The sequence below is a fragment of the Sus scrofa genome, chromosome 3, assembly GCF_000003025.6.
Source record: "Sus scrofa isolate TJ Tabasco breed Duroc chromosome 3, Sscrofa11.1, whole genome shotgun sequence".
Lineage (NCBI taxonomy): Eukaryota > Metazoa > Chordata > Mammalia > Artiodactyla > Suidae > Sus > Sus scrofa.
In genome coordinates this window covers 4292915-4307880 of record NC_010445.4, presented here as the reverse complement: position 1 = coordinate 4307880, position 14966 = coordinate 4292915, and the positions used below count along the sequence as shown (strand labels likewise).

Sequence of the window (14966 nt, the reverse complement as noted above, 5' to 3'; positions counted from 1 at the left end):
ACTTCCATATGCTGCACATGTGGCCCTAAAAAGCAAAAATGAATGAATAAATAAATAAATTGAGGAAAATTCGTTGATTCATAAAGGGAAGGGAGCCTGCGTTTCTCTAAGGTTCCTAAATGCATGTGAAATTTTCTTTCAGATCCTAGTTCACGATTACACCTGGGTTAAAAGGAAAAAAATGATACTGATGAGTAGGAAAAGGTCATAAGTATAAATTCCATGGAAGAGGTTTTACCATCTTTGTGTGTGTTTTCCCATTGATAATATTTTATGCTTATGCAAATTTTTTGCCCTAGCAGAAGGAAAGGTTTATATAATGGCTCTAGGAGCATTTGAAATTGAGCAGATTTTATGAAGCGAATAAATTGAGAATAATATATTTGCTTAAGGTATGCAAATTATGAAAACAAGAAATACTGATTTTTTTTTAGGATTTTATTAGTAGGGTATTCTTACTTGATAGTGATTGCAGCCATAATTTGTTGTGATTCAGAAAGTTTTAAATCCTAGTTGTAATTTGTATATAAGATCATTTTCAGATTTTCTGAACGTTTATATCAAATTAATGTGGTTGGTGTTGTTTAATTAGATCTTAAGTATACTTGAACAGAGTTTAAGAACAACTAATTTCTTTTGGGAAATTATTGACTTTGGAGCTTGTTTTGTTTTTATTAGCTGTATTAATAATTTTTATTATACCATCCCCTTTAGGTTTTTAAAAATTTTTTAATCATCTTTATTGAGGTATAATTTATACAAAGTAAATGTACACATTTTAAGTGTATAGTTCAGTGACTTTTGAAAAATGAATACACCCATATAACCACCACCTCAATTAATTATGTAGAACATATCCAGAAAGATTCCTTTATGCCCCTTTGCAGGCAGTCCTCACCCTACTCCTGGCCTAAGGAAACTGTTGATAAGCTTGTTGTCACTATACAATTTCATATAAATGGAATCATAGAGTATGTACTCCTTGTTGCTGAATTCTTCTGCCCAACGTAATTTTTTTTGAGATTCATCTGTGGTATGGCGTATATCAGTAAATCAGTCCTCCTTAAATTGCTGAAGAGTATTCACGTGGAATTCAATGCCCAGTGAAGTTAGGCTTAAAAACAAAGGTAAAGGAGTTCCCATTGTGGCGCAGTGGTTAATGAATCTAACTAGGAACCATGAGGTTGCAGGTTCAATCCCTGCCCTTGCTCAGTGGGTTAAGGATCCGGTGTTGCCATGAGCTGTGGTGTAGGTCGCAGACGCAGCTCGGATCCTGCGTTGCTGTGGCTCTGGCGTAGGCTGGCAGCTACAGGTCCGATTCGACCCCTAGCCTGGGAACCTCCATATGCCGCAGGAGCGGCCCAAGAAATGGCAAAAAGACAAAAAGAAAAAACAAAAAAACAAAAACGAAGGTAAAATAGGGAGTTGTGGCTCAGCTGTAACAAATCCAACTAGTATCCATGAGGACGTGGGTTTGATCCCTGGCCTCGCTCAGTAGGTTAAGGATCCGGTGTTTCGTTGCCTTGAGCTGTGGTGTGGGTCACAGAAACGACTGGGATGTGGTGTTGCTGTGGCTGTGGTGTAGGCCAGTGGCTACAGCTCCGATTCGACCCCTAGCCTGGGAACCTCCGCATGCTACACATAAGGCCCTAAAAAGCAAAAAAAAAAAAGAGGTCTAGAAGATAAAACAGTTCTAATCTCTGTACATGTAGTCATATGTTATCAAAATATACAAAGTAAAAATTGACAGAAGTAAAAGAAGAATTGGACAAATTCACAATAAAAAATGGGAGGTTTAATGTTTCAGTAACTGAAAGAAAGTATACAAACATCTGTGTGAATATAGAACATTGGAAGTATACAATCAAGAAATTTGACATAATAGACATGTGGAATATTACACCTATTATGTTTACCAAAAAAAATTTTTTTTTGTCTTTTATCTTTTGTCTTTTTAGGGCCGCACCTGCGACACATGGAGGTTCCCAGGCTAGGGGTCAAATTGGAGCTGCAGCTGCAGGCCTACACCACAGCCACAGCAATGTGGGATCCAAGCAGCATCTGCAGTCTACACCACAGCTCACAGCCATGCCAGATCCTTAACCCACTGAGCAAGGCCAGGCATGGAACCCATGTCCTCATGGATACTAGTCGGGTTTGTTAACCACTGAGCCATGACGGGAACTCCATGTTTACCAAAATTGACCATATTTTGAGCCATAAAACGAATTTCAAGTTTCAAAGAATTGAAATCATATGGATTATGTTACCTAACCACATTAGAATCAAGCCACAAATCAATTACAGAAATTTACTTAGAATATTTAGTATGTGTGGAAAATAAGGCTATACCTCAGGACAACCCATAGTTCAAAGAAGAAATCAATGGAAATATTTTGAATTGCATGATATCCGGTATCTCGAATTGCATTATTTTATAAATATTTTGAATTGCATGGTAATAAGAAATACAGTCTAGTGGAGCTTATGAAATGCATTTAATGTCGTGTTTTGAAGAAAACTTATAGCCTAAAGTGCATATATTGGATAAGAAGTAAAGCCTAGAAATTAAGAACCAAATCGTGTCATCTCTGTTGCAACTACTTAGCTATACCTGTAGGGCTATGTTCTATTAAGGAATTTGAAATTAGGCAACTTTAATAAAAGCAAGCATTTTCTCAACTAATACAGTTATTTGAAGTAGGCACTGTTGTTAACCTTTCTTTCATGTTAAAATGGATGCTTTAAGGAAGTAAATAATGGCTTCATGTAGCTACCAGGTGCTGGAGTTAAGATTTGAATCCAGGCAGTCTGACGTTAGATCCCATGGACTTATCAGTTTTATTTTTTTTATTTATTTATATTTAATTTTTTTTTTTTGGTCTCTTTGCCATTTCTTAGGCCGCTCTTGCAGCACATGGAGGTTCCCAGGCTAGGGGTCTAATTGGAGCTGAAGCTGCTGGCCTACGCCAGAGCCACAGCAACACGGGATCTGAACCTTGTCTGCAACCTACACCACAGCTCATGGCAATGCCAGATCCTTAACCCGCTGAGCAAGGCCAGGGATCGAAACCACAACTTCATGATTCTTAGTCAGATTCGTTAACCACTGCGCCATGACGGGAACTCCTGAGATTCCCATGGACTTAGCAGTTTTAAACTGCTGTCCTTGGCATCACCACAGCTCTGTTATAGGAATGAAATGAAGTAATAGATTTTAGATTGCTTTGCAGATTATTGGGTACCATGAAAATATATGAGTTACTAACCTTGAGAAAAATACTAGAGCTTTAATAGAGGAATTACCAGTTTGTGTTATCCAGTAATTCATATCAAACATGATATATCTTCAAACAAATAAAAGGAGTTAGAGACCTTGAACACAGTTACCACATATAGATGGTTAATTTAACTCGTTTTGTTTACAAGGAAACTGGGAAGGTTAAATTACTTTATAGATGCTAAATGTGTGTTTGACTAAAACACTGAAATATGTTTGCATAAATGATATTTAAGGTTTACATCTAAGCAAATTTTAATATTTTAAATGTTAAGTGAAAATTTTACTGTTTCTGAATGAAAGTTTTTTCACACCTATCTGCTTGAATGAAACAGTGTTTTATTCCCTTGGAGGAAAAGAAGTGAGTTCTGAGGCCATGATGTCACCTTTAAGATGTTGGCAGTCGATAAGATTATCAAGACATTCCTCCAAACTAGTATAAGAAAAAGTTGATAGTCTCGAGCATAGTAATTATCAGATTTTCTCTAGTGATTCCCAGGATGTATTATTGGCAAAGATCAATGGCTCATTTTAATTCTTGGGTGCGTGTGCTTGGAGGTAAGTTAACACTCTGGTAGCCATGAATTTGGCTTTAGGTTTGACCCTTTTCATGCCAGAGTTGAGCTGAGTGGAATGTGGTTATGCCCACCTCCTGGTAACAGTGGTCTCTGCCTCCTTTTAGACTGGATCAGTCTCAGAGATGGACCCATCACTATATCTGACTCCTCTGATGAGGAAGGGGTTCCAATGCTGGTTACCCCAGCTCCTCAGCACCATGATGAAGAGGACCTGGATGATGATGTCATCCTGACAGAGGTGAGTTTTCTGAAACTTACCATTCAGAGCCATTATTGCAAGTTAATAATTGATTCTTCAACCACTCAGTAGTGGGTAGGGGCCTTGTAGAACAGCTGAGAGCACCTCCTGTGCTCTACACTATTTGTTTGCACTTGTTCTGCATTTTTTTTTTTTTTTTTGTCTTTTGTCCTTTTAGGGCCATACCTGAGATATATGGAGGTTCCCAGGCTAGGAGGCAGATCAGAGCTGTTGCTGCTGACCTACACCAGAGCCATAGCAACGCCAGATCTGAGTCACATCTGCGACCTACACCACAGCTCACGGCGATGCGAGATCCCTAACCCACTGAGCCAGGCCAGGGATGGAACCCGCAGTTCCTAGTTGGATTCGTTTCAGCTGCGCCACGACAGGAACTCCCTTGTTCCACATTTCTGAGAACAACCCCCTTTGCACCCTCCCTGATGTCCCCTTAGCTTAGAAGCCATGTATTTTGGTCTGTTTCTGAACTTAACTTAGGCACTGTTGCTCTTTCTGACTATTCATATACTGGTCCACACTGTTGTAATTACTACAACCTTATAATGTATCTTAACAACAGGTAGTGCTCATCTCCCCTTATCACTCTACATTTTTCAGAATCATCCAGGATATGTTTGTGTTTATATTTTAATACAGATTTTAAGATCAGCTTTTCTAATTCTAACAGTTTAATTTTATTGTTATAGAACAAGTTTTGTCTTTCCATTTAGTCTAACTTTCCTTTGTGTCCCTCATGCAGAGCATTTTGAATTCTTCTTACTATGGATCTTAAACATTTTTTTTAACTCAGTGAATTTTATTATGTTAATAGTCGTACAGTGATCATCACAACCCAGTTTTATAGCATTTCTATCCCAAACCCCCACCCCCTTTAAAAACCTTAAGTTTGGAATTCCCATAGTGGCGCAGTGGTTAACGAATCCAACTAGGAACCATGAGGTTGCGGGTTCCTGCCCTTGCTCAGTGGGTTAGGGATCTGGTGTTGCCACGAGCTGTGGTGTAGGTCGCAGACGCGGCTCGGATCCTGTGCTGCTGTGGCTGTGGCGTAGGCTGGCAGCTACAGGTCCGATTCGACCCCTAGCCTGGGGACCTCCATATGCCGTGGGAGTGGCCCAAGAAATGGCAAAAAGACAAAACAAAAAACAAAAAAAAAAACCCTTACGTTTTTCAAAGTCTGTGGGTCATTATCTGTTCTGCAAAGAAATGCATTGTGTCCTTTTTTTTAGATTCCACATGTAAGTGATAGCCTATAGCATTGGTGTCTCACTGTCTGACTAACTTCACTTAGCATGATAATTTCTAGGTCCATCCATGTTGCTGCAAATGCCATTATTTCTTTCTTTTTAATGGCTGGTTAATATTCCGTTGTGTATATGTACCACATCTTCTTTATCCACTCATCTGTCAATGGACATTTATGCTTCCATGTCTTGACTGTTGTACATAGTGCTGCAATGAACATTGGGATACACGTATCTTTTTGAGTCATGGTTTTCTCTGGCTAGATGCCCAGGAGTGGGATTGCTGGATCAAATGGTAATTCTAGGAGCTCCTGTCATGGCTCAGGGTTAGTGAACCCAACTAGTATTAGTATCTATGAGGATGCAGGTTCGATCCCTGGCCTCGCTCAGTGGGTTAAGGATCTGGCGTTGCCATGAGCTGTGGTGTAGGTCGCAGACGCAGCTTGGATCCAGCATTACTGTGGCTGTGGTGTAGGCCAGCAGCAACAGATCTGATTTGATCCCTAGCCTGGGAACCTTCACATGCCGAATGGGTGCGGCCCTAAAAAAAAAGACAAGAAAAGAAAAAAAGGTAATTCTGTTTTTAGTTTTCTGAGGAATCTCCATAGTGTCTTCCACAGTGGCTTCAACCAATTTACATTTCCACCAACGATGTAATAAGAGGCTTCCCTTTTCTACACACCCTCTCCAGCATTTATTGTTTGTAGACTTTTTGATGATGGCTATTCTGGGCGATGTAAAGTGGTACAACATAGTAGTTTTTATTTGCATTTCTCTAATAATGAGTGATGTTGAACATCTTTTCATGTGTTTTTTGGCCATTTGTATGTCGTCTTTGGAAAATTGTCTTTACATCTTCTGCCCATTTTTTGATGGCATTGTTTGTTTTTTTGGTATTGAGCTGCAGGAGGTGTTGATAAATTTTGAAGATTAATCCTTTGTCAGTTGCTTCATTTGCAAATATTTTCTCCCATTCTGTGGGTTGTCTTTTCATTTTGTTTAGGGTTTCCTTTGCTGTGCAAATACTTTTAAGTTTAACTAGGTCCCATTTATTTTTATTTTTATTGTCATTACTCTTGGAGGTGTATCTGAGGAGATATTGCTGTGGTTTATGTTGGAGAGTGTTTGGCCTATGTTTTCGTCTAAGACTTTAGTATCTGGCCTTATATCTAAGTCTTTAACCCATTTTGAGTTTATTTTTGTGTGATGTTAGCAAGTGTTCTAATTTCATTCTTTTACATGTAGCTGTCCAGTTTTCCCAGCACCACTTATTAAAGGGACTGTCTTCTCCATTGTATATTCCTGCCTCCTTTGTCATAGATTAGTTGACTGTAGGTGTGTGGGTTTAATTCTGGGCACTCTATCCTCTTCTACTGATACATATTTCTGTTTTTGTGCCAGTACCATATGGTTTTAATGATTGCAGCTTTGTAGTATAGCCTGAAGTCAGGGAGCCTGATTCCGCCAGCTCCATTTTTCTTTCTCAGGATGGCTTTGGCTATTCTGGGTCTTTTGTGCTTCCAAACAGACTTTAAAATATTTTGTTCTAGTTCTGTGAAAAATGTCTGTGGTAATTTGATAGGGATTGCATTGAATCTGTAGATTGCCTTGGGTAGTATAGTCATTTTGATAATATTGATTCTTGTAGTCCAAGAGCATGATGTGTCTTTCCATCTGTTTGTTTTGTCTTTGATTTCTTTCATCAGCATCTTGTAGTTTCCAGAGAACAGGCCTTTGGTCTCTTTATGTAGGTTTATTTCTAAGTATTTTATTCTTTTTGATGTGATGGTAAATGGGATTGTTTCCCTAATGTGTCCTTCTGATCTTTCATTCTTAGTATATAGACATGCAGTCAATTTCTCTGTATTAATTTTGTATTCTGTGACTTTGCCAAGTTCATTGATGAGCTATAAGTTTTCTGGTAGCTCTAGTATTTTCTAGGTATAGTATCATGTCATCTGCAAATAGTGATAGTTTTACTTCTTTCCAATTTGGATTCCTTTTATTTCTTTTTCTTCTCTGATTGCTGTGGCTAGAACTTGCAAAACTATGTCAAATAGTAGTGGCAAGAGCAGACATCCTTGTCTTGTTCCTAATCTAAGTAGGAATTCTTTCAGCATTTCACCATTGAGAATGATGTTTGCTCTGGGTTTGTCTTATATGGCCTTTATTATGTTGAGGTAGGTTCCCTCTATGCCCACTTTCTGGAGGGCTTTTATCAGAAACGAGTGTTGCATTTTGTCAAAGGCTTTTTCTACATCTGTTGAGAGTATCATATGGTTTTTATTCTTCAGTTTGTTAATGTGGTGTATCACACTGATTGATTTGCAAATATTGAAGAATCCTTGCATCTCAGGGATAAATCCCACTTGATCATGATGTACAATCCTTTTTAATGTATTGTTGCATTAGGCTTGCTAGTATTTTGTTGAGGATTTTTGTATCTATGTTCATCAGTGATATTGGCCTTTGCTTTTCTTTTTTTGTGGTATCTTTGTCTGATTTTGATATCAGGGTGATGGTGGCCTTCTAGAATGAGTTTGGGAGTGTTCCTTACTCTGCAGTTTTTTGGAGTAGTTTCAAAAGGATAGGTGTTAGCTCTTCTCTAAATGTTTGATAGAATTCACCTGTGAAGGCGTCTGGTCCTGGACTTTTGTTTGTTGGAAGTTTTTTAAATCACAGTTTCAATTTCAGTACTTGCAATTGGTCCATTCGTCTTTTCTATTTCGTCTTTAGTCTTGGAAGATAGTACTTCTCTAAGAATTTGTCCATTTCTTCTAGATAGTCCATTTTATTGGCATGTAGTTGCTTGTAGTAGTGGATCTTAAACATTTTTAAGTTTGTCCCTGGTTATTTTATCTTTTCTCTTGCTTTTATAAATGGCATCTTTTTTCCATGTACCTTTTAACCTTTTTTTATTTCCAAGGCCACACCTGTGGCACATGGAAGTTCCCAGGCTAGGGATTGAATCAGAGCTACAGCTTCTGGCCTAGGCCACAGCCACACCATATCCGAGCCGCATCTGTGACCTACAGGACAGCTCACAGCAACGCCAGATCCTTAACCCACTGAGCGAGGCCAGGGATCAAACCCACAACCTCATGGTTCCTAGTCAGATTCATTTCCGCTGCACCACCATGGGAACTCCTTTTTTCTTTTCTTTTAGGGCCACAACTGCAGCTTATGGAAGTTCCCAGCTAGGGTTGGTTGAATCAGAGCTGTAGCTCTGGCCTACACCACAGCCACAGCCACACAGGATCCAAGCCGTGTCTGCAATGACCTACCCCACAGCTTACAGCAACTCTGAATCCTTAACCCATTGAGCCACAACAGGAACTCCAACCCTCTTAATTTCTCAAGGGATCGTATCTGTCTGTAAATAATGATACTTAGAATTTCTTTCTTTCCAGTTTTTTATACTTGTCTAATTATATCAAATGATAAGTAGTCAAAAATTTTAAATTAATAGTGGTGATAGGAATAAGAAAAATAGGAGTTCCTGTCGTGGCTCAGCAGTTTACGAACCCGACTAGTATCCCTGGCCTTGATCAGTGGGTTAAGAATCTGGCACTGCCCTGAGCTCTAGTGTAGGTCACAGACACGGCTCAGATCTGGCACTGCTGTCGCTGTGGTGTAAGCCGGCAGCTGCAGCTCCAGTTGAACCCCTATCCCAGGAACCTCCGTATGCCACAGGTGTGACCCTAAAAAGACCCAAAAAGAAAAAAAGAAAACATAGCCACTGACATAAATATGACATAAATAGGAATGCTTGTAATATCTCTTCACTGTGATAGTGACTTTTTGCTTGAGATACCATTTTTTAAAAATTATGTTAAGGAAGGGACCATCTACTTTATTTCAGGTTTTTATTATGAATAAGTATAGAATTCAGTCACATTCAGTCTCAGCATCTATAGCAATTATTAGGTAACTTTTAAAAATCTGTTAATGTGGAAAATTATTTTGTCTCTGGGGAGACCTTCCTTGGTAATAGTATTATAATATAATAGTAATGTGTTGTTGGCTTCCATTTGCTTAGATTTATTTAGAATTTTCTCCATAGATCTTGGCCCATAGGGGTGGGCGTGTGCCTCTGTTATCCTTGACACATTTTTTTGTAAGCATGATTCTCACTTCATGAAAAGCGTAGACGTTTTCTTCTTTTTCTGTGCTCTGATAAAATGTCTTAGATAATTCTAGAGTTACCTGTTTTTAAAAGATTTGGTAGAATTTACCCTAAAGGTATTTGCTTTTCATGGAACTTTGAAACTTTCAGCTTCCTCTGTGGTAATTGACATGCCTAGATTTTCTATTGCTTTCATATCAGTTTTGTTGACTGATATTTTTCTAGAAAATCACTTATTTCTTCACCTTTTTTTTTTTTTTTAGTGTATTTAATAGAATTAAACAAAATAGCCTGTTCTTTCTACTTGAATCTATGATTCCTCCATTTTCCTTGGGTATCTTAGTCTACTTGTTTTTTGTTTTGTTTTGTTTTGCCTTTTTTCTTGACCTGATGAGCTAACTATTATCTTACCTCCTCCCTCCTCTTCCACCCAGTCCTCAGAACCCCTGACCTCCCCTCTGTCTATATAAATTTGCCTATTCTGGACATTTTATATGCATGGTATTATATAATATTTGGTCCTTTGTGACAGGTGTCTTTCATTTAGCATAATGTTTTCAAGGTTTATCTGTGATGAAGCATGAATCAGTACTTTATTCATTTTTATTGCTCAGTTCATTCCTCATCATTCCGTGTGTGGATATGCTACATGTTTATGTTTAGCCTTTCATCAGTTGATGGACATTTGGGTTGCTTCCACTTTTTTTGTATTATGAATAATGAATAAAGCTACTGTGAACATTCATGTAGAAGATTTTCTGTGGACATGTGTTGTTGTTTTTCTTGAGTCTTGGCTTAGTCCATTTGGACTGCTATAATAAAATATGCAGCTACTCATAGCTTATAAACCAGCAATGTATTGCTCACTCTTCTGGAGGTTGGGAAGTCCAAGATCAAGGCTCCAGCATGATTGCGAGAATATCCTCCTCCTAGTTCTCACTGGGTCCTTACATGGCAGAAGGAGCTAGGGATCTCTCTGAACCTTTCTTTCTTTCTTTTCTTTTCATTTCGTTTCTTTCTTTCTCTTTCTTTCTTTTCTTCCTTCCTTTCGTCTTTTGTATTTTTATAGCCATACCCGCAGCATGTGGAGATCCCCAGGCTAGGGGTCTAATTGGAGCTGTTGCCAATGGCCTACACCACAGCCACAGCAATGCAGGATCCGAGCCGCGTCTGCGACCTACACCACAGCTCACAGCAACGCTGGATCCTTAACCCACTGAACGAGGCCAGGGATCGAACTGGCAACCCCATGGTTCCTGGTCAGATTCATTTCCGCTGTGCCACGATGGGAACTCCTGAGCCTCCCTTACAAAGGCATTAATCCCATTCATGATATGAGGGCTCCTTCTACCCTTACAACTTAAACCACCTCCCAAAGACTCTTCCTACTAATACCATTACCTTTGGTGGTTAGGATTTCAACACCTGGACCGGGGGGGCTGAAGCAGTGAGCACAAGCATTCAGGTGTATACCTAGAAATGGAATTGCCTGATCATAAGGTAACTCTGTATTTTCCTCTGCCAGACTGCTTTCCATAGTAGCACCATTTTACATTCTTATCACTAGTGTGGAAAGGTTTTAGTTTTCCATATTCTCACCAATAATTGCTGCCTTTTTTTTTTTTTTTTTTTTTTTAACAGCCACACCTGGAGCAAATGGAAGTTCCCAGGCTAGGGTCAAATTGGAGCTGAAGTTGCCAGCCTACACCACAGCAACTCAGGATCCTCGCCACATCTGTGACTTATGTATCACAGCTCACGGCAGTGCCGGATCCCTTAACCCACTGAGTGAGGCCAGGGATCGAACCTGCATCCTTGCAGAGGTAACATTGGATCCTTCATCCCTTCATCTTCTGAGCCACAACAGGAACTCCCTATCTTTCTTATTATAGCCATCCTCTTGGGTGTGAAGTGGTATCTCATTATGGTTTTGATTTTTTATTTCCCTTTGGCTAATGACGTTGAGCCCCTGTTCATGGGCATATTGACCATTTGTTTATCTTCTTTGGAGAAATGTCTGAGCAGATCTTTTGCCCATTTTTAAAGTGTTCTTTTTATTCAGTCTTTATACATTCCGAATACTCTGCCTTATCAGATAACTGATTTGTGGATATTTTCACTCATTTTGTGAATTGCCTTTTACTTTTTCGATAGTGCCCTTTAAGCCCAAAAGTTTTAAACTTTGATGTTCAGTTTATCTATTTTTCCATTGGTCACAGTTTTGATATCATGTCTAAAACCTATGGTCTATTTTAAGGGCTAGTTCAGGCTTTCTCACATCATAGAGGCATTAATGTATATTACTTTTTTAAACTCTTCCTGGTTATTGTAAAGACTTTGGAACACTTTAACTCTGTTCATTCACCTCCCTACTTAAATAATGTTTTTGTTTGTTTGTTTTATGCAGTCAGTAATCACTTCACCACATCCAAATATTTGTCTTTTTTGTTGCTCTTCTTTTCTACATCTCTGGCCTTAAAACTGAAATTATTTTTATTCTACATAAAGAACATTACTTAGGATTTTCTTCACAGTGATTCTGATATTTTCATTGAGTATACAATTTGATGTGGTGGTTATTTTCTTTTGACACAAGGAAGATACTGTTCCAGTATTTTCTGGCTTCCATTTTTCTGTTGAAAACTCAGTCAATCTTATTTTGAATTTGAAAGCAGTATGTGCTGTTGCTTTAAATTTTTATATTTGTATTTGATTTATGCAGTCTTCCTATGCAATATCTAGCTCTCTGGTGATTTTTTTTTTTTTCTCTCATCCTGCTTAGATCTTCAGAACTGAAATCAAGCTATTCGCCTTGAATATTTGTATTTCATCTTCAAATATTGCTTCTTATCTCACTTTCCTTCTTTTGGAACTTTAGTTACACAGTAAAACCTTTTCACTCTATTCTTTATGTCTCCTATTCTCTTAACTGATTATCATTTTGTATTTCTATGCCCTATTCTGGCGATTTTTTTCTGATTTGTCTTTCAGTTCATTAATTTTTCCCTTCAGTTACGTTTATTTAAAATGCTGTGTACCCATCCATTGAATTCTAATCTCAATTATTGTATTTTGGCATTTTGGAATTTCCATTTGATTGTTTATTTTTTCTTTCTTCCTAACGATTTCTAGTCCTCTGCTGAAATTTTCTTTTCTTTCTTTTTTTTTTAAAGGCTACACCTGTGGCATATGGAAGTTCCCAGGCTAGGAGTCGAATCAGAGCTGTAGTGGCCGGCCTATACCACAGCTAACCTCAACCCAGTGTCCTTAACCCACTGAGCGAGGCCAGGGATCGAACTCTTATCCTCATGGATACTAGTCAGGTTCATTGCCACTGAGCCACAGTGGGAACTCCTGAAATTTTCAATCCAGTCTTCTATTTCCTTCAGCATGCTAATAAGCATGTTATTTTAGAATCCATGTCTAATAGCTTCACTATATGAAACCTGTAGATTTGTTTCTGTTGTCTGTTACTTCTCTGTTTTGGGTTTTCTGTAATGTTTGTTGTATCAGCTTCTTATATGCCTGGCTATTTTTTCTTGAATGGTGGTCGTCATTGTGTATGAAAATGTTGAGGTTCTAGATTATGTTCATCTTTCTTCGTAGAGAGCCCACATCTTTTCTCAGAGAAGGTTAGGGAGACCAGCAATCTCAGGTTTAGGGATTTTAAACTCTCAGAACTAGGATTCAGCTACTGGCAAGTCCAGCATATTTCCTGATTACCCTACTTCACGGGTGTTAGCCCTGCGAGGACTCACCCTAGAGCTTGAGATTTACCAGAACTTCCCACCATGGTGAGTTCTGAATTCTGGTTTTTGTGCACTTAGCTGCGCAAAAAGGATATAAAACGTTTCATTCATCTTCTCATTCTTCCCCCAGGTCTGAGATTGGCAAGTGCATCTGTAGAGGAAAAGTACCCAGTGTGGAACGTATTTTGTTGGACTTCTTCCTCCTTGGTCCTGTCCTCTAGATCTCTGAGGCCTTCTTCAATAGCTCTTTTGGTTTTGCTTTGATATTTTGACCAGGATTTCAGGTTTTACCTAGTAGAAGGGTTGATGTGAATAATCTAGCATGTCATTACTAGAATCAGAAACCCACTTGTGTGTCTTTGCGCATGTGCAAAGTGGGCTCAAACCCACAGCACCAGGCCAGGAATTGGACCTGTGCCTCCATATTGACCCAAGCCATTGCATTCGGATTCTTAAACTATTGCACCATGGTAGGAATTCCTCTATTGCTTTTAAAATAATCTTTCACAGAGTATTTGTTGTGGCTCAGTGCGTTGAGAACCCAGCATAGTCTCCATAAGGATGCTGATTTGATCCCTGGCCTCAGTGGGTTAAAGATCTGGCACTGCTGCAAGCTGCATCGTAGGTTGCAGATGAGGCTCAGATCTGGTGTTGCTTGTGGCTGTGGTGTAGGCCGGCAGCTGCACCTCCGATTTGACCCCTAGCCTGCGAACTTCCATATGCTGCAGGTATAGCTATAAAAAGAAAAAAAAATCTTTCACTATATTCTCTGCATCTTTGAGGTTTTGTTTTTACTTATGTGGTAGCATGTGTTCTTGCCGATAGTTTGAAAGATTTGTATCCTTAATCATTTTGTTTTGGGTTTTTTGGTTCTTTTAGTACTTGTACATTTTGAAATGCTATCCATACATATGTCCTGGGATTGATTTTTCAGGTTTTTTTTTTTGTTGTTGTTGTTGTTTTTGCCACACCCATGGCACGCAGGAGGTCCCAGAAAACCAGGGATCAAAACCACAGCAGTGGGAGTTTCCATTGTGGCTCACTGGGTTACCAACCTGAGTAGTATCCATGAGGATGTAGGTTTGATCCCTGGCCTTACTCAGTGGGTTAAGGATCCAGCATTTCCATGAGCTGTGGTGTAGGTCACAGGTGTGGCTCAGATTCCGAGTTGCTGTGGCTGTGGTGTAGGCTGGCAGCTGCACCTCCAATTTGACCCCAAGCCTGGGAACTTCCATATGCTGCAGGTGTAGCCTTAAAACAAACAAACCACAACAGTGATAATGCCAGATCCTTAACCCATTGCCCCACAAGTAAACGCCTCATTTATCAGCTTTAAGTGTATCTTTTGACCCTTAGCATCTGTCTTTTCCCTCCCAGCTTTTGATGGTTACCTTGTTTCTGCAAAATTACGATTTAAAACATTTAGGTTAAATAAATAATTATTTCATTACGTCTTTGTGTTCTTGCTTCTCTCTTTTCTCATTTCATTCACTGAATAGTACTGATTTCATCATATGTATCACTCATCTACCACTTATTTTTTCAATAGTTAGATACCTTTATATAATTTCTACACTGGTTGGGTTTTTTATTATTATTATTCAACTTTGAATGCAATTGAAGTTTTTCTGGACCAGCTCTTTGTAGGCAGTTATGTTGGAGAAGGGCTCAGGCACTATTTGTGTCTAGCAGAAATTCTCCTTCCTATGACAGAGAATGTTGAGGGGTGCAGG

The 14966-nt window shown here is 39.0% G+C and overlaps 1 protein-coding gene across 3 annotated transcripts in view; it reads left to right on the top strand.

The window, feature by feature from the left end:
- The window catches only part of RNF216 (ring finger protein 216), a 171012-nt gene that overhangs the window by 21578 nt on the left and 134468 nt on the right, over positions 1–14966 (top strand). For all 3 annotated transcript variants that reach the window (XM_021086051.1, XM_021086050.1, XM_021086049.1), the window contains exon 3: positions 3963–4096. In XM_021086051.1, the coding sequence (XP_020941710.1) occupies positions 3963–4096 (134 nt within the window). The remainder of the gene's footprint in view (positions 1–3962; positions 4097–14966) is intronic.